The 25885-nt window shown below is 40.9% G+C and overlaps 1 protein-coding gene across 1 annotated transcript; it reads right to left on the bottom strand.

The window, feature by feature from the left end:
* Window positions 1–1439: 1439 nt before the first annotated feature.
* On the bottom strand, window positions 1440–19697 carry ptgis (prostaglandin I2 (prostacyclin) synthase). Its single transcript, XM_034166375.1, has 10 exons — window positions 19481–19697; window positions 18979–19102; window positions 16412–16587; window positions 16201–16329; window positions 16006–16118; window positions 14038–14219; window positions 6177–6339; window positions 5693–5874; window positions 3528–3679; window positions 1440–1765 (listed from the first exon to the last, which is right to left on the bottom strand). Exons 1-10 carry the CDS (start codon window positions 19549–19551, stop codon window positions 1606–1608), a joined length of 1452 nt encoding a protein of 483 aa, XP_034022266.1. The 5' UTR covers window positions 19552–19697; the 3' UTR covers window positions 1440–1605.
* Window positions 19698–25885: the final 6188 nt, after the last annotated feature.

Genomic DNA, 25885 nt, shown 5'->3' with positions numbered 1-25885 from the left:
AATGCCATTAAGGCATTTGCTGGACCTTTGTAGGATTTATTACAATTTTTATGGGTTCTGTTTCTTTTTTGGTGGGTGGGGGAGTGTCACCCTGTATTATCTTTCCTCGTCTTGCACTTTGTACATCTAAGAATTTGATAAAATACTGGATTTTTTTAAAGCACAGAAGCATTCATCCAGGCTGATTTTAGTCATACTGTAAGTACAGGCATGATAGAATCGTGAATACAACCCCTGACAAAAAATTATGGAATCACCGGCCTCGGAGGATGTTCATTCAGTTGTTTAATTTTGTAGAAAAAAAGCAGATCACAGACATGACACAAAACTAAAGTCATTTCAAATGGCAACTTTCTGGCTTTAAGAAACACTATAAGAAATCAAGAAAAAAGATTGTGGCAGTCAGTAATGGTTACTTTTTTAGACCAAGCAGAGGAAAAAAAAATGGAATCACCCTGTAAATTTTCATCCCCAAAACTAACACCTGCATCATATCAGATCTGCTCATTAGTCTGCATCTAAAAAGGAGTGAACACACCTTGGAGAGCTGTTGCACCAAGTGGACTGACATGAATCATGGCTCCAACACGAGATATGTCAATTGAAACAAAGGAGAGGATTATCAAACTCTTAAAAGAGAGTAAATCATCATGCAATGCTGCAAAAGATGTTGGTTGTTCACAGTCAGCTGTGTCTAAACTCTGGACCAAATACAAACAACATGAGAAGGTTGTTAAAGGCAAACATACTGGTAGACCAAGGAAGACATCAAAGCGTCAAGACAGAAAACTTAAAGCAATATGTCTCAAAAATTGAAAAATGCACAACAAAACAAATGAGGAACGAATGGGAGGAAACTGGAGTCAACGTCTGTGACCGAACTGTAAGAAACCGCCTAATGGAAATGGGATTTACATACAGAAAAGCTAAACGAAAGCCATCATTAACACCTAAACAGAAAAAAACAATCATTTTTTCAAGATGATAATGCATCTTACCATAGAGCAAAAACTGCGAAAACATTTCTTGCAAGAAGACACGTAGGGTCAATGTCATGGCACAGGGTCATTGTCAATGAGCAGATCTGATTTGATGCAGGTGTTAGTTTTGAGGATGAAAATTTACAGGGTGATTCCATAATTTTTTCCTCAAAATTGAGTGATTCCATATTTTTTTCCTCTGCTTGGTCTAAAAAAGTAACCTTTACTGACTGCCATAATATTTTTTTCTTGATTTCTTATAGTGTTTCTTAAAGCCAGAAAGTTGCCATTTGAAATGACTTTAGTTTTGTGTCTTGTCTGTGATCTGCTTTTTTTCTACAAAATTAAACAACTGAATGAACATCCTCCGAGGCCGGTGATTCCATAATTTTTGCCAGGGGTTGTACTATCAGAAAGAAATACACTTCATATTGCTTGCTTTGTTTTCTTTTCTTTATTGAAATAATTGCATACAACTAACGCAAATACAAAAACTGTTACTAAACTCCGTATCACTATAAACTATAGAGCTATAGAGTAAAATATAATAAATAAAGCTACACATAAAGAAATCCAGTGCACTAACTATATTTTCACATTAATTGTGAAAATTAAAAAAAAAAAATCACACTTCACTGAGATGGCCACGGAGTCTATATCGGACTTGCAAGTCTCCATCCGGCTGAATGACCCCAAAACCATAGCGGCTGTGGTTAATTGATGGTAGGTGAGCCTTTGGGTCACACATCTCTAGATCAAGATGCGTCAAGACCATGAAGACAAATCTGTAGTCGCCAAGAACAAAGGAGTTAGAGTCACACACGCACCAAAAATAAATAACCTTGATATCATTAAACATATTGTTTCATACAGCTGCGTCTGACCAATTATAATGGGCATAAAATATGTAGACTACAAAATGGTAAAAGCAGTCATTTTTCCAGTGTAAAGCAAGAACTACCCAGTTGCCCTTTTTAGATTTGGGTCTACGTTTATCCTTTTACATTTTTTAATTGAACATGTTGTCTGGCAAAAACTGTTACTGTCCTCTATTAGGCCCCCTTCACACATAGTATGTGGACATGAAGCAGGAATCGTATGCAAAACATGTAAAATTGTAGCTGCCTCCAATGCCTCGTACACCTGGTGCTACAACTATTTGTGCACACCAGCGGATGAAAGACAGTGTGCGCTGTGTGAGCCCATCGAACCCTCTCGCGGCAAGTGTCGGCCAGATTTCAGGTGACACACACGAACGATCTAACACCGCTCGCTTGGCACTTAGAAAATGTGTGGCCATTCATACTGTCATCATGAAAACAGTCAGCAGGTGATCACTGTTGAGCTGGATGTGAAATTTGTTTAAGTGCCCCACAATTGTGTAGTTGCAAAAAGCCACACACATGTGGTGCATGTGTCTCACACATGTGCGCATGTGTCACGCTTGCATAAAATGCTTATATGTATGTACAGATCTGATCACAAGGGGGCTGGACAGCCAGATCTGATCGCACACAGCACGGGGAGGGGCCTGTCAGCTGATTGCAGCACACTGACAGCTGCATGACAGCTCAGTGCGCATATTACAAACACAGAAACCACCACCAGGACAGTTATATAAATAATTACGACAATACCTACATACACAGTTACATAACAAATAATGAAAACGAATGGCCACATAACACAGAGTGACACGTTGGACTGGGCGCTGAACGGATGGTGGGGGGGGGGCATGTCCGCTCACAGCCACGACTGTAAAGATCTCTGCTCCTGGACATTCCAGCTTGAGAACACATTCCATGTTTGGAAGGAAATTAACTTGAAACATTCCTCCATGAGGTGCATGTCTCTGCCTGCTGTCCTCACGTGGAAATATATAAAATGTCTTTCACCTTTGCGCCGGGCTGCAGCGGCCGCACACATGTCCTTGTTGATTTTAGGCATTTTTATGCACCAATTGCAGGCCAGTGATGATAGTGCAGTGGTAAAGTTTCTGTCTGGTAATCAGAGCTTACAGGTTCAAATCCTGTGAGTGGCATTTTTTTATTTAACCAGGGTTATTTAACCACAGGGTTCTGTATTGTGTCCCCTTTTATGTATTATTTATAGCACCCCAGTGGTATTCACTAATTATACAGCTGGTTTTTATTTTATTGTTCTCCACATCAGTGGCGTGATGTGGTGCAGCTGCTCACACTGTGTTCCTGCATGCACAAACCGTCGCAGCAGCATCGTACATGCCTGCCCATCAGCGCAATGTTTTTGCGGTTTGCTCATACGAGCTGTTCCGCTGTGAGTCGCCCTGAGTTGTACATATTCGTACTATGTGTGAAGGGGCCCTTAGTCTGAGCCACTTTCACATATTCTGTGGTACAGAGGAAAAGCAGTCACATTAAAGCCTGTTGTTATTAATGACTGAGGGTGTGAAAGCAGGACTGAATAATAACAGTGACATGTGAAAGTGGATGTTTCTGGGGTCATTTAATAATCAGAAGTTAAAAACGGTAAAGACTTTGATTCTGAACAATATATTTTTACACTTACTGTTTAATGGCTGCCACAGCAAACACTTTCCCAACACACATGTTTGTTCCTGCCCCCCAAGGCATGGTGTAGTACTTTAGCCTCTTTCCATCCTTGTAGAATATTTTCTTCTCTGTCATATCATCATTTAGGAAGCGATCATATCTAAAACTCTGTTAAGAGGAGACAAGAACAAATTAGAAGTCATGTTGTTGGTCAAAGGATGATATTGTACAAATGGGGTTAAGAATATGCATCTTCTTGATGGTTTTCTGCAAAAATGTGCAGTTGTTACTTGTAAAAGAGTTACATTATAAACCTTAATAATATCGTTAGATGACCTGCTGATAATAATTTTTCATCAAATACGTGGTATAAATTTGTCCCCTTTCCCCACCCCACCCCTGCAGATGCAAGAAAAGACCTTGCAGTATTTCACAATAGTTTGGAGAACATTGATATACCTGATCAGGGACACTTTAACTACAAAGCCATATCAGTTTTAGTTTGCCCCCACCATTGTTGCACGAAAAAGAAAAATTAGGCAAATATTCATTACATGTCCCATGGCCTATAAGCATGGCATATATATATATATATATATATATATATATATATGCAGTGTTGAGGCTGTCATTCTCAGCATCTGTGTGGATGTTAAAATCGCCCACTATAATTACCTTATCTGAGCTAAGCACTAAGTCAGACAAAAGGTCCGAAAATTCACAGAGAAACTCACAGTAACGACCAGGTGGACGATAGATAACAACAAATAAAACTCGTTTTTGGGACTTCCAATTTGGATGGACAAGACTAAGAGACAAGCTTTCAAATGAATTAAAGCTCTGTCTGGGTTTTTGAATAATTAATAAGCTGGAGTGGAAGATTGCTGCTAATCCTCCGCCTCGGCCCGTGCTACGAGCATTCTGGCAGTTAGTGTGACTCGGGGGTGTTGACTCATTTAAACTAACATATTCATCCTGCTGTAACCAGGTTTCTGTAAGGCAGAATAAATCAATATGTTGGTCAATTATTATATCATTTACTAACAGGGACTTAGAAGAGAGAGATCTAATGTTTAATAGACCACATTTAACTGTTTTAGTCTGTGGTGCAGTTGAAGGTGCTATATTATTTTTTCTTTTTGAATTTTTATGCTTAAATAGATTTTTGCTGGTTATTGGTGGTCTGGGAGCAGGCACCATCTCTACGGGGATGGGGTAATGAGGGGATGGCAGGGGGAGAGAAGCTGCAGAGAGGTGTGTAAGACTACAACTCTGCTTCCTGGTCCCAACCCTGGATAGTCATGGTTTGGAGGATTTAAGAAAATTGGCCAGATTTCTAGAAATGAGACCTGCTCCATCCAAAGTGGGATGGATGCTGTCTCTCCTAACAAGACCAGGTTTTCCCCAGAAGCTTTGCCAATTATCTATGAAGCCCACCTCATTTTTTGGACACCACTCAGACAGCCAGTAATTCAAGGAGAACATGCGGCTAAACATGTCACTCCCGGTCCGATTGGGGAGGGGCCCAGAGAAAACTACAGAGTCCGACATTGTTTTTGCAAAGTTACACACCGATTCAGTGTTAATTTTGGTGACCTCCGATTGGCGTAACCGGGTGTCATTACTGCTGACGTGAATTACAGTCTTACCAAATTTACGCTTAGCCTTAGCCAGCAGTTTCAAATTTCCTTCAGCGTCGCCTGCTCTGGCCCCCGGAAGACATTTGACTATGGTTGCTGGTGTTGCTGACTTCACATTTCTCAAAACAGAGTCGCCAATAACCAGAGTTTGATCCTCGGCGGGTGTGTCGCCAAGTGGGGAAAAACGGTTAGAGATGTAAACGGGTTGGCGGTGTACACGGGGCTTCTGTTTAGGACTACGCTTCCTCCTCACAGTCACCCAGTCGGCCTGCTATCCCACCTGCTCGGGATCTGCCGGAGGGGAACTAACGGCGGCTAAGCTACCTTGGTCCGCACCGACTACAGGGGCCTGGCTAGCTGTAGGATTTTCCAAGGTGCGGAGCCGAGTCTCTACTATGATGAAGTCATACATAGTAAAAAAACACCATTACAGAAAAATGTATGTAGACGCATTAGCCCTGTGATGCCTTTCATTATATTAGTGTCATGTCTGCACGAATCCTACTGTTTCGTTTTCACATTTTTGATCTGTACCACCTACCTGTGGTTCTTCATGTATCTGTCGGTCCATCTGAGGGCTGAGGTAGGGGAACAGGCAGATGGTGTCCCCTTGTCTTAGGTGGTACTCTTGGCCATTGGCCATGTGCAGGATCCTGTCTTGCACCACATCTCTGTTGATCATTACTGCAGCAGTGAGCCGGAGGGTCTCACCCAGAGCGCTATCTGCATAATGGAAAGGACAACTGAGTGGATGATGTCAGAGGGCTGTCGCTGTAAGTTAAATCAGCAGTGCCCTCAAGCATTATCTCTAAAGGCACAACTGCTTGCACAAAAAATGAATATATGGAAAAGGCAATATGTTGAATTAAATCAACCTAATCCAACTTTTATTTTCATTATCAGCCTTCACTGCATTGATGTTGTTCCCAATGTGTCAAACAAGCTTTTATTTCCACCTCACTGGATGGCTAAAACCCCAAGGTGGAAGAGCTCAAGTGAATTTGTGAAAAGGCTGTGTTGCATACCAAACACAGGTGTATTGTGTGTTTCTGAGATGTTGAGCAGGAAATGCTGTCGGGATCTGTCCTGTGGAGTAACTCCTCTGATCTCTGTGCAAACCGCCTCCATGGCCTCAGGGTGTGTGAGCAAGAAGCCAAGAAGCCAAAAGGCAGCAGGTCCAACATTACACTAAACAGAAAAACAAAATGTACAATGTGAGTATACCCTTGGAATAATAAATCACTTTTTGGATATGGACATAACCCAATGCATGTAGGTATGTAGATCTGGTCCAAAACTCAGCCACATGGGGTGTGCAGCCAGTACATTCTGAGTGCCGGTCCCAAGCCCGGAAAAATGAGGAGGGTTGTGTCAGGAAGGGCATCCGGCGTAAAACAAGCCAACCCAACTATGCAGACTAAGAATCGAATTCCGATACCGGATCGCTCGTGGCCCGGGTTAACAATGTCCGCCACCGGTGCTGTTGCCCAACAGGGTGCCGGTGGAAATTGGGCTACTGCTGGGCAAAGATGACGAAGAAGGGAAGGAGAACGCTGCCACAAACAGCGGGAGAAGAAGAAAACTAGAAGGGTAGAAATGAGAGTGGGGACTATCCACAATTTGGGCTGGTGGTGATGTAGAGGAGGCAGTTCAGTGGATAAGTAGCTGTGCTACCAGTATATCCACCTGGGTACTATATAGGACTTTCTTCTGGTGGTGTAATGTTGTGGCAACTATGTGATGTCATCATATCAACATAAATTCAAATTTCTGAAGAATTTTTCCAGAAACTTGCTGAATCTATGCCACAAAGAATAAGGTAGTCAAGATGGTTCTGAACACAAAAGTGGTTGAACCTGGTGCTAACACAGCGTACGGAATGTAGTGGCCAGTAAGTGTAGATGACTTTTAGATGTTTCACTCATTTTAATTTGTATTTAACTAATGTTACTTCTCAGCACTTTGTCTGGATATGACTGATGTGAGAACCCCCCCCCCCCTCCCACACACACACACACACACTTTAAAGATGCTGTCAGCTTCACAGGGAGAAACACCTGAGCCTGTCAGACACTAATTGCTATGGATTAAGGAAGTTAAGATGACGAAGAAGAGAAGGAAAACATTGCCACAAACAGCGGGAGAAGAAGAAAACTAGAAGGGTGGAAATGAGTGTGGGGACTTTGAATGTTGGTAGTATGACTGGTAAAGGGAGAGAGCTGGCTGATATGATGGAGAGGAGAAAGGTATAGATATTGTGTGTGCAAGAGACCAAGTGGAAGGGAAGTAAGAGCAGGAGCATCGGCGGTGGGTACAAGTTGTTGTACCATGGTGAGGACAGGAAGAGAAATGGTGTTGGGGTCATTTTAAAGGAAGAGTATGTTAAAAGTGTGTTGGAGGTTAAGCGAGTGTCTGACAGGGTGATGAGTGTGAAGTTGGAAATTGAAGGGGTGATGATGAATATCATCAGTGCATATGCCCCACAGGTAGGTTGTGAGATGAAGGAGAAAGAAGATTTCTGGAGTGTGTTAGATGAGGTGGTGGAGAGTGTGCCCAAGCATGAAAGAGTGGTGATAGGAGGAGACTTCAGTGGGCATGTTGGTGAAGGGAACAGAGGTGATGAGGAAGTAATGGGTAGATATGGTATCAAGGATAGGAATGGGGAAGGACAGATGGTAGTTGATTTTGCTAAAAGAATGGAAATGGCTGTGGTGAATACCTACTTTAAGAAAAGGGAGGAGCACAGGGTAACATATAAGAGTGGAGGAAGGTGCACACAGGTGGACTACATTCTTTATAGGAGATGCAAGCTAAAAGAAATCAGAGACTGTAAGGTGGTGGCAGGAGAGAGTGTCGTTAGACAGCATAGGATGGTTGTTTGTAGAATGACTTTAGAGGTAAGGAAGAAAAAGAGAGTGAGAGCTCAACAAAGGATCAGATGGTGGAAGCTGAAGGAGGAAGACTGTGTAAAATTTAGCGAGCAGGTGAGAGAAGCACTGGTTGGAAGGGAAGCAATTTTGGACAACTGGAAAAGTACTGCAGATGTGGTGAGGGAGACAGCTAGGACAGTACTGGGTATGACATCTGGACAGTAGAAGGAAGACAAAGAGACTTGGTGGTGGACTGAAGAGGTCCAGGAAAGCATAAGGAGAAAGAGGTTGGCGAAAAAGTTTTGGGATAGTCGTAGAGATGAAGAAAGTAGACAGGAGTACAAGGAGATGCGGCGTAAGGTGAAAAGCGAAGTGGCAAAAGTGAAGGAAAAGGCATATTGCGAGCTGTACAAGAAGTTGAATAGTAAGGAAGGAGAAAAGGACTTGTACCGACTGGCCAAACAAAGGGACAAAGCTGGAAAGGATGTGCAGCAGGTTAGGGTGGTAAAAGATGCACATGGTAATGTGCTGACAAGTGAGGAGTGTGTGCTGAGAAGGTGGAGGGAATATTTTGAAGAGCTGATGAATAAAGAAAATGAGCGAGAGCAAAGGCTGGATGATGTGGTGAGAGTAAATCAGGAAGTACAAGAGATTAGTAAGGAAAAAGTGAGGGTTGCTATGAAGAGGATGAAGAGTGGAAAGGCAGCTAGTCTAGATAACATTCCAGTGGAGGCATGGAAAAGTGAGATGATGCCTGAGGAGTGGAGACGACGTGCTGGTTTCTATTTTCAAGAACAAGGGTGATGTGCAGAGCTGCAGTAACTACAGAGGCATAAAGCTGATCAGCCACGGCATGAAGTTATGGAAAAGAGTAGTAGAAGCTAGGCTTAGAAAACAGGTGGAGATCTGTGAGCAGCAATATGGTTTCATGCCAAGAAAGAGCACTACAGATGCAATGTTTGCTCTGAGAATACTGTTGGAGAAGTACAGAAAGAGTTACATTGTGTGTTTGTGGACTTAGAAAAAGCTTATGATAGGGTGCCAAGAGAAGTGATGTGGTATTGTATGAGGAAGTCTGGAGTGGCAGAGAAGTATGTTAGGGTAGTGCAGGACATGTACAAGAATAGAATAGCAAGAGAAGTGAAGAACAAGGTATCCATCCTGTCTTGTATCCACAATTTGGGCTGGTGGTGGTGTAGAGGAGGCAGTTCAGTGGATAAGGAGCTGTGCTACCAGTATATCCACCTGGGTACTATATACGACTTTCTTCTGGTGGTGTAATGTTGTGGCAACTATGTGATGTCATCATATCAACATGAATTCAAATTTCTGAAGAATGTTTCCAGAAACTTGCTGAATCTATGCCACAAAGAATAAGGTAGTCAAGATGGTTCTGAATACAAAAGTGGTTGAACCTGGTGCTAACACAGCGTACGGAATGTAGTGGCCAGTAAGTGTAGATGACTTTGAGATGTTTCAACTGAATCACTTATTTTAATTTCGATTTAACTAATGTTACTTCTCAGCACTTTGTCTGGATATGACTAATGTGAGAACCCCCCCCCCACACACACACACTTTAAAGATGCTGTCAGCTTCACAGGGAGAAACACCTGAGCCTGTCAGACACTAATTGCTATGGATTAAGGGAGCTGTTATTCTTGCTTCCACTCATCTCATGTCAAATGTCTATTGACAGCCAAAGCAAAAGCCCCAACATGTCCAGAGGTGTGTCACATTGTCTGCCTAACTTCTTAGTTCATCAGAACCCCAGTTATAATGAGTCTGTATAATATGCAGGATGGTGGTATTCGAAAGGTTAGGTGCAAAATTAAATGCACTATGGAAATAAGTGACTGTCAGATAATGGATTTTCTTGATATCTCCCCATCCACCTCTTTTTGTTAATATATCTGGGGTTGAGTGGCCCAAGACCAGGTTTCTGGGGTCAAAAAGGTCCAAGGCTGAGTAATGTAATGCAGACATCATTCACCCAGCTACATCCTCCAACACCATCTAGGTTTCCCAAAGTGTAATCATCCAAACTGGTTGCTATTAATTCTTCCAAAGTGTTCTGGGCCAAACCTGGGGTTTCCTCTCAGGAGATGTCCGTGAAACACCTACAAAGGCAGGCCTGCATAGTTGACATGTTTTAACAGAAAGAAGCCACGTTTTCACTCTGATCACCTTCTTGATGTTAGAACCAAAGTTAAACAGAGCCAAAAAAAATTAATATTTGGTCTGCTCTGGTCTCAATGAACCTGTGAAGTTCTGGATAGCAACTGCCCAAGCACCCACGCAGACAACTGTGCCAACCTTGCTTATTGAAAGCAGACATCTATCTACTGCAGCTACTTGAAACATGGGCAACCTCTTGGCTTTTCCAGTTGCTGGAGTCCTCAACAGTGAAGAACCTGTGTGCTCACTGTCTCACTGTGTCCTGTACAACATTACCTCAAACCTTGTTGACATGGGGGGTCCACAAGAGTCCGTCTTGGACCTCCTGCTTTTTTCTTTAATATAGCAACCCTTGGGCACATACTGTGGCATTATGGGATTACTTTTCATTGCTACACTGATGACACTCAGTTGTACATGCCGGTAATTGCTGCTCATCTCGTAAACATAAAGTCCTTAGAGGATTGCCTTGCATCAGTGAAAAGCTGGATGTCCACTAATTTCTTACTTTTAAACTTGGACAAGATCAAAGTGATGGCCATTGGTCCAGTGAGACATCAATGTCAGTTTGACCAGCTAATGCTTAGTCTTGTGTGTCATGCATCACACTGACAAACTGAGGAATCTTGAGGTGATTTTTGATCCCACATTGTCCTTTGACCTATGCATGAGAGATATCACAAGGACTGTTTTCTTCCACCTTCAAAACATAGCGAAGATTCATCCCACCCTGTATGTGGCTGATACAGAGACTCTACTCCATGTATTTGTCTCTTTGAGACTGGACTACTGCAATGTTCTATTCTCTGGTTTACCGCAGTCCTACCTTTTTATTTTATTTTATCTTATTTTAGTTTCTTTTAAAATTGTATAATTTCATTTTAATGTGGTATGCTTTGGTAATGATTGTTTGTATATTTGTGTAAGGACCGCATTGGAAACATTTTCATAGTGAGTGAGATACTGTGTACTGTGCATGTAATTGGGCTATCCTGAATGAATATATTGTTTCATTCATTCATTCATTGAAGAGACCTTTCTTGACTTCTGCTAAGCAAACAATTTTGCACATTCTTGTACTTTGTTATGACCGTCATGTTCAGACACACTACCTCCATGCATTCAGGAGTTCTGCTAGTTATGCAGTTTATGATACGTGAATATGTTATCTCAGCCATACCATAAGAGACAGCTGGTCCATTGTTCTTTTGTTTTTGTTTTTTTGTTGTTGTTGTTGTTGTTGTTGTTTGTGTTTGTGTTTTTTTTTTTATTCTTTACCCTAAATCAAAGTCTGAACAGTTGCTCAAAGTCAGGTGTCATCACCATGGCATTAGCAGGGGTGGTGGCCAAGTGGTGCACTTGGTTTCAGTGCGGAAGGTTTCCGGTTCAAATCCCACCCCTGCCACATTTCTCCATGTAATGAGGAGTTGTGTCAGGAAGGCATCCGGCGTAAAACTTGTGCCAATTCAACATGCAGATCCACCTTGGATTTGCTGTGGCGACCCCAAGTGCAAACAAGGGAGCAGCCGAAGGGACTTACTTTATCCTCTAGTCCTCTTATATTAAAAAAAAATAGTACCAGTGGCACTATTGCCCACCTCCACATCACACACAAAATGCAAGTCAGCGTGGACTGTGAAACAACATCCACAGGTTCATCTCATCCACCCATGGCACCTGATTAAGAACCTCATGACCACTTCTGTAACCTTTGTCAGGGAAGCAGGTAAGACTGTCTTCAACGTTCTCCATAAAGGGCATGTCTATGTGGTTCAAGAGCACCTCTGTCTGTGCAGTGAGGATTTTTTTTTTTTTAAATAACAATGCATTGGGATAAAGACAATCACCACAATAAATTTAGTTCAAAATCCATTTCAGTCTGGATATAGTATTTCAAACCACAGACCATGTGATTATAGCAATCGACACTGAAATACCTCAGTCTAAAGCATGACCCGTAATCAGTCTGTCCCTTCTCACTGGTCTTACATCTAATCCCTTCATGATGATGTTTATCCACTTGCCTGCCTAAAAAGAGATTGTGTGCCTGAAACTCAAGCATACATGCTGAAAGACAAGAGCTTTCTCCCATAGTGGAGCAGAAGGGATTTAAGAACCCACAGTGGGCACCCTGACCAAGGTCTCCCTTCAATGACACACTGTACTCTTAAGAGTAAGAAAGTGTTGTACACAGAATGACAGAAAGCTGCTGAAGCTAAAATGCAGCATGGCTGCAGAAGTCAGAAAGCAAACAACACGCTATCTCCCCCAGCTGGCAGGGTGCAGCAATGGCATTGGCTTAATCGGGACTTGTCACGACTGGCAAGGCCACAAAGGGAATATTTCTGTTCAAAGGCTCTGTGATATATTCATTCATTCATTCATCTTCTACCGCTTAGTCCAATTAAGGGTCGCAGGGGGCTGGAGCCTATAAATATTGCTAATTTGTAGCTACATTTATACAACCCCAAATCAGAAAATGTTTGGATAGTATGGGAAGTGCAAGCCAACAAAACTCATAGTGCTTCTTATATTTTATTTTGACTTCCGTTTCATTGGAGTCAGTATGAAACCGATGTATTTCATGTTTTGGGTGGTTAACTTCAAACCATTCATTCATTTGTTACTGTAATATACATCCATTCCTGCATTTGAAGTGAATAACACATTACAAAAACCTGGGATGGGGGACTTGCAGTCAGTAAAAATAAATGAATAAAACAATGATATTTCAAGCTGTTGGTGACAACAGGTGATAAAGCAAAAGTACAAAAGCAGTATCCATGAAAGGCTTTGAGTCTTGGAGTATCAAAGATGGACAAAAGATCTTCCATTTGTCAAGAAATGCATGAGAAAATTATTTTGAAATTCTGATTATTTAAAACCACTGTTCCTCAAACAAAGATTCAACAGGATTTGTATATTTCTTCCTCTACAGTGCATAATATCATGAAGTGATTCATGGAATCTGAATGTATTTCAGTGCCTGAAGGGCAAGTATGAACCACTGGATTGACTTTGTATCAAATAAAGCGGTTACTAAGAGAGAAAGCGTCAGCCATGACATTTTGGTCATGTGGCCCAATTTTCTGTGCATGATGCAGTACACAGGTGCATGAGTGTTGTGGACCCCAGTACCTGGAGAAGGCCAAGGAGACATCCACGCTTCATCTGGCTGCGATGGATAGATGTTTATTTTAGAGATTTGGGAATGGACTGGCTGTCTGGGTGGTTGCCATCCAGGACCCAATGTGGTTCCATGGTGTTGTGGATGCTGCAAAGCAAGGCTCCTAGATTTGACTTGACTTGCACATGTCCCAACATTTTTTGATTTAGGGCTGTACAGGTGTATTAGAAGCCTTACTTAATTATGGGTGAACTCCATATTACTGATTCGTTCAAACTGAAGAGTTACACGGTATGCAGGAATGTGTACACACCTTAAGCTATATCAGTCAACAGTACAAATAACCTGTTAGACTGACTGGCACATGGCGGGTATGAAGTTATGCAAATGTGTGAAGATTTTGCTACAAAGAGGAAGTGCTCAGCTTTAACGTAAACATTGTTAGTCACATAGAAAACGGTTGGACTTCACTCGAAGTGTCACTGAAACTGCATCACAACGGGGCAAAATTCCTCTCTGAATCACAGGTTGAGACAGGGAGCTGGGAGGGACAAGTACAGAACTGCTACCTTACTGTTGTTGTTGGGTGACTGAACACCATGGCGAGGAATTCAGGCATGTTCACAGGGTGTGGAAAAGGATCGTGTGTGTGTGTGTGTGTGTGTGTGTGTGTGACAGAGAGAGATACACTGCATTAGAAGCAGCACTCACCTGGGTGGTCCAGAGTTGGTACAAAAAAGCCCGTTTTTGCATTTCAGCATCTACTCCCTCCTCCTGCAGGAACTGGTGATAGTTCTGCTGCCAAGAATTCAACTTTGACCCTTCATCCAAACCTTCTGGGTACAGCAGCTCCCACAGGCACTCCTGTGACAAAGTGGCTGTTCTGCTTTCTCCTGTTAGAAATCCAACACAAAGTCAAACACTTGAAGGGGACTCAGATAGAACATGTCTCAAAAAAGATCCAACAGTTCTCTCTTTACACCTGTTTACATTTTTATTTTATATCCTTCCGTTTCATTGAGAGATGGTTATTCCTTTGTTTTTTCTCTGATATTCTTAGATTTTGATTTATGATTTATGCTCATAATCTGTGATCCTGATGAGTCATCTTTGATCCTGACAGCTGATGATTTTTGATGCTTGAACCTCCCCAAGGATGTCATGCATTTGTAGCTGTCTTTGATCCTGCGATCTGTATTAAAGAAATTAGGACTAATGATCAGATTATTACCTTTGATCCTTATTGACAACCCAATTAATTAATAAGACTGATTATAAGGACAAAGGAAACAGGATCAGAGATCAAAGATCCTAGGTAGGACCCGAATCAAAGGAACCAAGATTAAAGCCCAGATGCTGACTTTTGATGCTTAATGCTGCATGAATCAGAAATCCTGATTATAGGATCAAAGAATTCAGGATCAAGGAGAATATTCAGATCTTCATTCTTCACTGCTGAGAGAGAAGGCAGTATATGGAACAAATGAATCAGGTTCAAAGGGCATATTTTCATGACTAATCATTGAATACAACATGAATCCTGATCACAGGAGTGAAGGTGTCAGAATCAAAGCTCAAGGATCAAATATTCACCCCTTTATCTGTATCCACCACAAAACTCAATGAACTCTAATTCTTTATGGATTTTCTTATATAAATTTCTACCAATTTTTATTGCAAACCTGTCATGTTCTACTGAGATATCAAAGATAAAAGGCAAGATCCAACACTTTATGCTTAACAATAAACAAACAAGCAAGCAAACAAAACAAATAAATAAAATTAAGGTAACATTTTTCATGGATCTTTTTAAGTAATTCCAACTCAGCCACTACTCAGTATCTAAATGCCATGAGATCTTTATAGTCAGAGTAACTCACATTCAGGAAAGCATTTAGTTAAGTGGTTTGGTATACTTGATTTGCTTTGTTATATTTATTTTATTTATTTAACCAGCTTAGTCCCATTGAGATTGAGACCTCTTTTACAAGGGAGACCTGGACAATTATAAAGTTTCCAATTCACCTAACCTGCATGTCTTTAAGTGTGAGGAAACTGGAGCACCCCCACACAAACATGGGGAGAACATGCAAACACCACACAAAAAAGGCCACATGTGGGAATCGAGCCCATGACCTTCTTGCTGTGAGGCAACAGTGCTAACCACTAATCCACCGTCCTGCCTGAGGAAAAATAAATTGAACCAACCAAATTTTGTTGTAATCAGGTATCGAAATTATTTTATTTAAGCTTTTCTATTGTCTTTGTTTTACCTCAAGAATAAATCCCAGATTTTTTTTTCCATTGTCAACCTATGCCCAACTGCTTTATCAAACTGTGAACAGTTGTGTACCATCTCGTAAGTTATCAACCTATGAAAATGTAAACATACAACAACCTTATTTTTTCATATTGAAAATACTTTTCAATTTCAGTTACACAAACTAACCCTATAAGCATTTTTAGAGTGTTGTTCTGGATGTGAACTGCAATAACACACTCTTCCCCGGCTCAGTGCCTACCCCATCCCCAAATTTAATTAAAATCTATTTCTGTCCTTTTGCAATATCCTGATGACAATCCAACTGACAAATTAATGACCGACAAACACAAATGAAAATATAACCTCCTTCTCCAAGGTAATTGTGTCCATAAATATGATGACATTAGCAGCATTACCTCGTTTGAGTGTGCCGTAAACCAGTTTGGACAGAAGCCCATCAAACTTGCGGAACTCTTTGTAGACCTTGTCAGTGTTGTCTCGCCTCTCAAACAAGGTTAGGTAACTGGCCCTGTCCACAAAAACAAAATGCATCCTTTTATCACCCTCTCATGCTGCCCACTGATTGACAGTGTTGTGTTATTTTGTGTCACCTGAACAACAGGCTGTAAGAGAGGCTGAAGAGTCCGTCCTGTCTCCACCTAGTGTCTCTTGGGAGCAGCATCTGGAGGTGACTTCTCATGGAGTTGCTAAGCTTGGACAGGCTGACGTCTTTAAAGGACCTGAGGAAATGCCAAATGGAGACATGCTGCACACTTTAACTGGATTTGTCTCACCAAGTGATGCCAAGACGTGAGTCATTACCGTTTCATCCACTCCCTCTGTGCACAAGGATTGTTGCTGGGCATCTGCAGATTAAAGATTCTTTTTATGAGCAGGCTTTTCCTGCGGGTGAAGTCAAAGCCCACTGTGTCCTGCAGCACGGCATCAAAGGAATATGGATCCAGCAGCACCGTGATGTAGCGACCAGCAACACGGACCTTAGACAACACAATTGAGAGTTGTTCAAAGAAATACTGAGTTTCAAAATTTTCATCAACCTTAGTGAGGAATTTTAGTCCAAAATATATAGATACATATGATGTACGAGAATAGGCTGAAAAGTTCTAAGGCTCACTATAATGCAGTTAATGCATTACTCCTTCATGGGGAGCCTTAGAACTTTTCAGCCTACCCTTGTATTTGCACCTTTTTACTTAGAAGAATGCAAACAGACCTCTCATGTGTTTGAAGACCTATTCAGGAAAATGATCTGCTCTACAGTACCGTACAAAAGTTTTAGGCACATTTGTTGTGCCTAAAATGTTTATCATTTGTGAAATATTGATGAATATCTAATATTTACAAAAAATATAAACAAGTGAACTGTGTAGCCACTATTCACCTTTAAATATAGAAAAAAATTTTGTGATTGATTTGTTCATTCATTCAGTTTCTGCTTGTCCAGTGTCGCCAACCGAACAGTCCCCTCTAAAAATCGGTCCGCCCTGCCTTCACTACGTAATGTGTAATTTCTGACCACAGCAGCACGTCTGACACTGACTGTCTACACCCAAAGCAATCAAAGGAAATAATGTCATTATTAACCATCAGATGACAAGTAAAACCTCTTAAATCTTTCTAAAGTCAGTTTTAAGCAGAAATCAGGTGATAATCGGTGAGTCACTACTGACGCTTTGAAATGACAGAGGCGCAGCAGCATGTCAGACTCAGATGTGCTGCTGTGGTGCTCTGACCGGTCTCCTGTCTTTTATGATGAAATAATGCTGAATTTATGTGGAAATGATTGTTGTACAAAAGCTTCAGATATCTGTCACTGAGACAGATGATGACTGGAGTGCAGTTTTAAGTAGAAATGAGGTGATAATCTGTGAATCACTGCAGACGCACAGAAATTAGGTTGCTGATGCCCCAAAATGACGCATGCGCAGTAAAGGCAGGGCAGACCAATTTTTGGGGGGACCATTCGGTCAGGGACACCGGACCTCAGCCCTGGCTAACAGAACAATTTTTTGTGAGGTTAAACAAATAAATAAATACCTTAAAATACCTAAGTGGTATCCTACAATAAAAAAGAAACTCAAGTTGTATTTAATCACATTTTTACAATCTCGCTTTTTTATTTAAATGATCATCTGCAAGTGTGTCATTGTATGCTGAAGAAATCAGTTTTATATTTTAGAATGAGGTTTGTAAATTAATAGCTGACTGTAGATTTTCAAAAGTTAAGAAAAAGTCAACATATCATGCACTAATGTTGTGAATGCTACATTTGACTGAAGTGTTTAAAGCTCACTTTTCCCCATCAGTTACGACTGGAAGATGGTATTATCTCATTTAACTCAGTGTGATCATGTTTGAATGCGATATTGAGTTTTGTCTTTGTTGTTGCTTGCAGCTTGTTCTTTGTGATTTGTATGTTGTTTTATTATCCAGTTATTTGTATTGCAATATTTTTGTATTGTTAAGTATTTCAAAATTACACGTGATAGCACTTTATACATGGTTATTATTATTATTACTGTTATTATCATTATTATTATAACAATATACGTATAATTGTTCTATAATTACATTACTATAATAATAATAATAATAATAATAATAATAATAATATAATATAATAATATAATTGTTATATAATTACATTGTTATTACTATTATTATTTTAAACAGAAGACATTCTATCTTTGTTGGAAATAGGAATATATGGACCATTTTGTACCAATATTTGATCCATTCCTTTCTTTTAACTATTGCTATTTCTTCCCACAGGACTGTCACTTCTGGACTGTCAAGTCTGCTGGACGCCCTCGATGCAACTCTAAATGTGCATGGAGAATATGGTACAGGTGACCTTGAACTGAAAATCTTCTTTTTGGAAGAGAAGATTACTACAGAAATGTTGTCCTTCAGTTCTTCTACTGTGCTGCCCTTTTTGTGTTGATCCATGACAAAGAAAAACAATATGGCAAATTTTGGTCAAAATACCAAGGTGCCTAAAACCTTTGCACAGCAACATAAATTTAGAAAATATGCTTTAAGCCTCTGAAATGTTAATTTTAGAGGGTTTCAAATGAAGATAATTTAGGGAAACTGGTAAACTTGTTGCAGATCGATCAGTACAAATATCTTTAAAAAAGATCATGTTGCTGACATTTGAAAACATTGTTTTTAGGCTTCTGCCATATCCATGGGGCATGATGATTTCATCTTTCAGATCTGTGCTCAGATTGCTCAGTCGTATGCAATCTGAATGTCATGAATGCAAACCCAGTGATACTGAGTAACATTTGAGCAATTTTAAAGCAAGCGATCACAGTTATTCATACGTTGCTATGACAGAGACTGAACAAAGTGTCAGAACTTACTGTAAAGATGTCTCCGTGTTTGTCTTTCATCCGAGCCAAAAACTCTGCAGCATTTCTGCCAAACTCAAGGGCATGCCCGAGCCACGGAAGGAAACCTTTGTCTAGTGGCGGCTCATTTGTTTGTCTGTCAGGCAAAGAGCAAAACTCATTCATGCAACAACTGTGGAAAATAAACTGAAGGAAAACAGGTTTGGAGTTAAGCTCAGGTTATGCCTAAACAGATTTCAAATATGCAAATAAAAAGAATTTAAATGTGTATGAGCTAGTCTGAGTGTGTAAATAAATTTCTACAAACAATGAAAAAAGATCACAACTTGAATTCTCACAAACACTAAAGAGTTGTAGCAGTTTTCTTTATTAGTGGTGATTTCAACTAGTACACACAGTACGCAGCAATGACAGTATTCCTCAATTTTTTTGTCTTGTTTTATTTGCAGCATACTTTTGTAATGTTTTGCACACTATCAGACATTTATATTATTTGCAAAATAAGCAGACTTACCGTGTGCGGGTAGAGTAGAGGAGGACAAGAAGCAACAGGCCATTAAGCAGTAAGAATATTGTCCACAACATGTTCCCGTATCGGCCTGGTAACTGTGCTCTTCTTCAGTCAGTCTGCTTCACAGCTGGAGGCCAGTCACTTATATGTGGAGTCTGGCTCATCTGCGCATGCTACTTGTTCCAAGGAGTAGAAAGGTGTGGCCAGTGGTACACAGGCTTGTGCAATGGATCGCGTCTATAGCAGACTACCAGGCATAGCAAAAAACCACCACAGTCAGAGGAAGTAGCACAACTGTCATTTATTTTACAATAATCACACGCTGACACAACATGCCCTTTCGTATATATTATGCAACATACTTGTTAAGAGCATTCGGGAGCCAATACCTATACACTTAAGGCAGTACTTGACCGCAAGGACATTTTACAAGAGTGAAATCATCGAGATGAAGGTATTAGGATTCACTTTGTGAGGAATACTGTTATGACATGCACATTTGACAGTAGCCGTCATTTAAGGGTGTGCTGTTTGAAATTATGTCCATGACAAGAAGACACTTTCCGTCAACATTTTGCAATATCTTTGTTTATTTTACTTGGAAAATCTAATCAATTTCGAGTCACTAAACCTTCAGTAGTTTGTGCAATTTATGGCCATTTTTGACAACACAAAACTAAGTGATATTATTTAAAAAAAATTCAAGGGATGACTCAAAGTTTTGAACTTATGTTTGTTCAAAACTAATATAAAGATAAAGTTCTCTCTCTCTCTCTCTCTCTCTCTCTCTCTCTCTCTCTCTCTCTCTCTCTCTCTCTCTCTCTCTCTCTCTCTCTCTCTCTATATATATATATATATATATATATATATATAATTAAAACAATATCCAACAGACGAGTAGTATCCAGAGTAAATAGTAATTACAGTCACTGCAGCCTGTGTGTTTGACATGCACACTCTACCAGCAGAGGGTAGACGTGTACTTACACTCTGATTTTCAACAGTCAAGTCCTGATTGGTTTCAAAATAAAATGAAACTCTTACAACCCATCTAGGTGTGTAAAATATCATGTGAATGCCCCAAAAATAACACATGTAAAAGATAACAAAAAGATTAGGTATTTTTGTGGTAGATAATCTCTTTATTTAGAGGTTACACATGTGACACAAAATACTTTTATATAAATTTATGAAACAAAAGAATTCACATTAATACAGTTAAAACCTTAAATTACTTGGAAAAGCCATTAGCAATTGTTGAAAACAGTCAAGAAATGTTTGTGAAGTTTTTTTTGTTTCTGTGTGCAAATTAAAATAATGTAAGTTATAAATGTAATTTATAAATGCTGTGTTGAACATTCCTTGCTCTGTTAAAAAAGCACTTGGGAAAATATTGAAGAAAACATTACATTTCATAGGGGGCTAGTAAATTGTCCTCAGCTATACATCAAGGATCTGCTCTGAGCCCTTTCTTGTTTGCAATGGTGATGGGCAGACAGGAGTCTCCATGGACTACGATGTTCACAAATGACACTGTGATCTGTGGTGAGAGCAGCAAGCAGGTTGAGGTGAGCCTAGAGACAGGGAGATACGCTCTGTATAAAAGGGGAATGAAACTCAGTAGGACAAGACTGGGTACATGTGTGCATGAGAATGAGCACAGTGGAATAGCATGGTTGCAAGGAGTAGGGGTGTTGTACAGTTCAGAGATGGGGGCACTAGCAAAAATAAAAAGACAGGTGGCAGAGCTGGAGATGCTGCAGTTTTCTTTGAGAGTGATGAAGATGGACATGATTACGAATGAATATATCAGAGGGAGGACGATTTGGAGACAAAGTCAAACAGGCGAGACTGAAATAGTTTGGACGTGCAGAGGAGACACACAGGGTATGTAGGGAGAAGGATGCTGAGGATGGAGCCACCAGGCTGGAGGAGAAGAGGGAGGCCAAAGAGGAGGATTATTGATGTGCTGAAGGAGGACATGCAGGTGGTTGGTGTGACAGATGAAGATACAGAGGACAGGGTGAGATGGAGACAAATCTGCTGTGGCGACCCCTAATAGTAGCAATTAAAGGAAAGGTTTCTGTGTAGGCTCTCAGTTGTCCAGGTGGTTTACATAGTAGAGAAGCTTGAATCTTAGACTGGACTGGGTTGCTTGACGCGAGGACGTTCCGCTTCAAATCGCAGAAGCTTCCTCAGCTAAAATTCTTGTGCTGGTGGTCTGACTTCTGTCTTGACTCTTGTAGAGAAGAATAATCAAGAAGTCACAAAAGCTGGAGTTTTAAACCTAACCAGACCCCTCCTACCGAGAGGCAGACTGCTATAGGCTAGTGACTAAACAATAGCTCTAATTAGCACCTATTGTGCTCTAGTTAGCACCCTCCTAATGACAGGGCAGCTGTCCTTCCTAATGATGGGACAGACCCTCTCCTAATGGCTCCCTTGACGACTCTGCTGATGACGTGAATGAAAACTGAAACTGAATGAAACTGAAACTGCTTTGACCTGAGTACCCCATTGTAAACAGGGGATAAAGCATGTCTCAGACCCCCTCCCCGGTTAAGGCTGGGTTTCAAACGTTTCACAAAGAATGCCTCCTTGACCCCTCTCTCAAACCATTTCTTCTCTCTGGCTAAGATTTTAACTTCCTTGTCCTCAAATGTGTGGTTAGTGTCTTTAAGGTGGAGATGAACTGCAGACTGAGGTCCACTGGCGCCCTCTCTGCGGTGCTGGTATAGCCTTTTGTGTAAAGGTTGCTTAGTCTCACCTATGTAGTGTTCGTTACAGTTTTCCTGACATCTGATAGAATACACTACATTGCTCTGTTTGTAACTAGGGATCCTGTCCTTAGGGTGAACTAATTTCTGTCTCAAGGTGTTAACCGGTTTAAAGTAAACTGGGATTTTGTGCTGTCTGAAGATCCTCTGTAGTTTTTCCCCTACTCCTGCTAAATAAGGGAGAGACACTCCTCTTCTTCTTGTCTCCGTCTCCTGTCTATCTGGTCTCTTTGTTCTCTGGGACTTCTGCACTTTGTCCAGGGACCATCGTGGGTACCATTTTTCTAGAAAATGGTACAATTTGGTCCCCCAGACCCCGCAACTCAATACAGCTAGCGTTCAAGCTCACCTCTCTTTTCAAAGAATTTGTTAGCAGCTGCTTTCCCTCATTTCGTTTTCTTTCCCTGTCCTTTTTTCTCTTCTTCTTTGAAATCCTTTGATTTTTTAAGGAAAGACATATTTTATTTCAGCCTAAACACTAGGGCTGCAACTAAGGATTATTTTAGTTATCAATTCATCGGTCGATTATTTTTTCAATTAATCTTTTTTTTTTTTTTTTTTTACTTACATGTGGGTTTTGCCGTTATTTCTTTAAGTGAGTTATATTAAAATGCCTTTATCACGCAACTTCAACATTTGAGCTTGTAACAAAGTTATGTTATATTCTCATCAAAAACATACCTGGAGTAGTGTTTTGTTTTATTTTGCACATATACATCACCGACACACCACAGAGATTTCTATCAGGTTTCACCCGATTATGAGCATTTTTAGATGACTACAGCAACTATCTCAACCACTGACAACATATTACAGCAAGAGTCCACGAAACTATTTTAAAGGCCTGACTAAAGTGTAATATGTGATGTTTAAAAACATATTTTCATGATTATTTAACAACTAATTGATGACTAAATTAGTTGACAACTATTTTAATAATCAATTAAATCAATTAGTTGTTTCAGCTCTACTAAACACCTCCTCTTTCTGTCAGATCCTGTTTGGGATGTGTGTGTGGGGGGGGGGGGCAGAATGCGCCTAGACTAAACCATTGTACAGCTGTGCAGGGGTGGAAGGGTCCTCAGAGATCTTTCAATATTATTGTTAGAGCAGAATTATGTTTCACAACATTTATACATTCATTCTAATTATATTCTTTTACAACATGAATTGTAAGGATATTAATAACATGCAACACAAAAATGTATTTAATGCCAGTTCTTTGTGGGGCCCCCCATGCTTTACCCCCTAACCCTAACCCTGACCCTAACACCCCCCCCCCCCCCCCCCCCCCCAGTCCGACACCCCTGGTTAGGGTTATGATTAAAAATTGTGACTGGAACTTGACCGCTTCACCAAAATGTGATGCATTTCATGATAGTATCACAAAAAACAAAAACAAAAATAAAACTCTGACTTCATGCTTGGTTTGTGCTCTGACATGCAGTGTCGGCTGTAGGACCTTATATGTAGACAGGTGTTTGTCTTTCCAGATCATGTCCAATCTACTGAATTTACCCCAGGTGGACTCCAATTAAGCTGTAGAAACATCTCAAGGATGATCAGTGGAAACAGGATGTGCCTGAGCTTAATTTTGAGCTTCATGGCAAAGGCTGTGAATACTTATGTAGGGGAAGCCAGGCACAGTGGATCAGAAATGTTCTTCAAAATGATTAAATATATGCTGATGCATATACAAACTATAATCCAGCAAACCAACTATGTAATGTGTGAGTGTCTTATATAGTGTTATAAGTCATTTAGAAACTATTATGAATACAACTGTCATAATTTCTGTTCAAACGTGAAAACAGTTGTTTATATACACAAATTATAGAAATAATTCATGAAAAAATAAATGCATAAGGTTCAACAAGTAACATTTGTCATCCACTTGATACTGGGGCTTAGCAACTCACTTTCTAGACTGATTCACTGTGCCCCGATTCACTGTGCCCCGGGTGCATGTGACACACGAGTCATGTTATCAAATAGCTTATAGTCTGGAGAAGACATAACACATACTCATCAGTTGGACGGGGTAGTTGTCTAACTATTAACAATTTTTTGGGTCACCTTTCCTCTGTTGTGAGAAATAAATACAAAGACACTGACATCCACAAAATTTAAGGCCCCTTCACACATAGTGCGAAGTTTGGACGACGTTTGGACCAATACTGCGAGACAGTGCAAACAGTTCGAATTTGTACATGACGAAACATTGTGCCGACGGGCAGGCATGCACGATCCCAGTGCGAGAGCTCGTGCACACGACGGTGTCTTTCAAGCAGGAACATTGCCAGGTGCACCACATCGCACCACTCATGTGGAATAAATAAAAACTTAAACCAGCCAGTACCTTTGGGACCACATCACGCCACCTATGTGGAATAAATAAACAATAAAACAGATACCACCCACTGGACGTGAACCTGCACCTTCCAAAAGCTCTGATTACCACTCAGTTTACCACTGTGCTACAGAGCTGTTCTTTGAAAGCTGCAGAAATATGCCTCAAATCAGGGTGGCTGGGCACTCCCTTAGAGATAGGGTGAGGAGCTCGGTCACTCAGGAGGAGCTCGGAGTTGAGCCGCTGCTCCTCCACGTCGAAAGGAGCCAGCTGAGGTTGCTCGGGCATCTTTTTCGGATGCCCCCTGGACGCCTTGCTGGAGAGGTGTTCCGGGCACGTCCCATCGGGAGGAGGCCCCGGACACGCTGGAGGGACTACGTCTCGCAGCTGGCTTGGGAACGCCTCGGGGTTCCCCCAGAGGAGTTGTGTGTGGATTGAGAGGTCTGGGCGGCTTTGCTTGAGCTGCTGCCCCTGTGACCCGACCTCAGATGAAGCGGAAAAAAATGGCTGGATGGATGGCACTTTGTCCAGGAAATATGACTTAAATGTGTACATCAGTTGCATATTTTCAGAATGTGCACAAATAAAATAATTTTGTTGTGTATCTAATTGAGATACATAAACTTTTCTTATTTTGGCACATTCTGATTATGTACAACAAATGCATATTTTTAAATCATAGAAAAACAACACTTTTTTCAGTGCATTGAATGAAATCGCATGGATTTTATTGACTTTTCACAGCCCAATTTGTTCCAAAATACACTGACCATTGTATGCATCCCGCAATCGAACCTTGACTTGTTTTTCAGGTTCCTTTCATAAGGGCCCCTTCACACATAGTGCAACGTTTGGACAGCGTTTGGACGAAAACGGGAAAACAGCACGAAACAGTTCAACATTAGTGCACGAAACATCGTGCACAAAACATTGCACCGACAGGCAGGCGTGCACAAACCCGGTGTGAGAAATCGTGCACGCGCCAGTGTCCGTCGAACAGGAACTGTGCCAGGTGCACCACATGGCGCTGCTTATGTGGAATAAAAAAATAAAATAAAATAAAATAAAAACCAGCCGGTACCTGTGGGACCACATTGTGCTGCTTATGTGGAATAATATAGTAAGTCCCTTTGGCTGCTCCCTTGTTTGCACTTGGGGTCGTCACACCAAATCCAAGGTGGATCTGCATGTTGAATTGGCACAAGTTTTACGCCGGATGCCCTTCCTGACGCAACTCCACATTAATCAATCAATCAATCAATTTTATTTATATAGCGCCAA

The sequence above is a fragment of the Thalassophryne amazonica genome, chromosome 3 (assembly GCF_902500255.1).
Source record: "Thalassophryne amazonica chromosome 3, fThaAma1.1, whole genome shotgun sequence".
NCBI lineage: Eukaryota > Metazoa > Chordata > Actinopteri > Batrachoidiformes > Batrachoididae > Thalassophryne > Thalassophryne amazonica.
This window is presented reverse-complemented; position numbering and strand designations above follow the sequence as displayed.

Excerpts from the sequence above, each read along its gene's own strand:
- ptgis (XM_034166375.1), bottom strand. The coding sequence starts at position 19,551 with ATGTTGTGGACAATATTCTTACTGCTTAATGGCCTGTTGCTTCTTGTC. Across the intron at positions 6,340-14,037 it reads ACCAACTCTGGACCACCCAG|TGTAATGTTGGACCTGCTGC; the intron begins GTGAGTGCTGCT and ends TTTTCTGTTTAG. Across the intron at positions 5,875-6,176 it reads ACACAATACACCTGTGTTTG|ATAGCGCTCTGGGTGAGACC; the intron begins GTATGCAACACA and ends TCCATTATGCAG.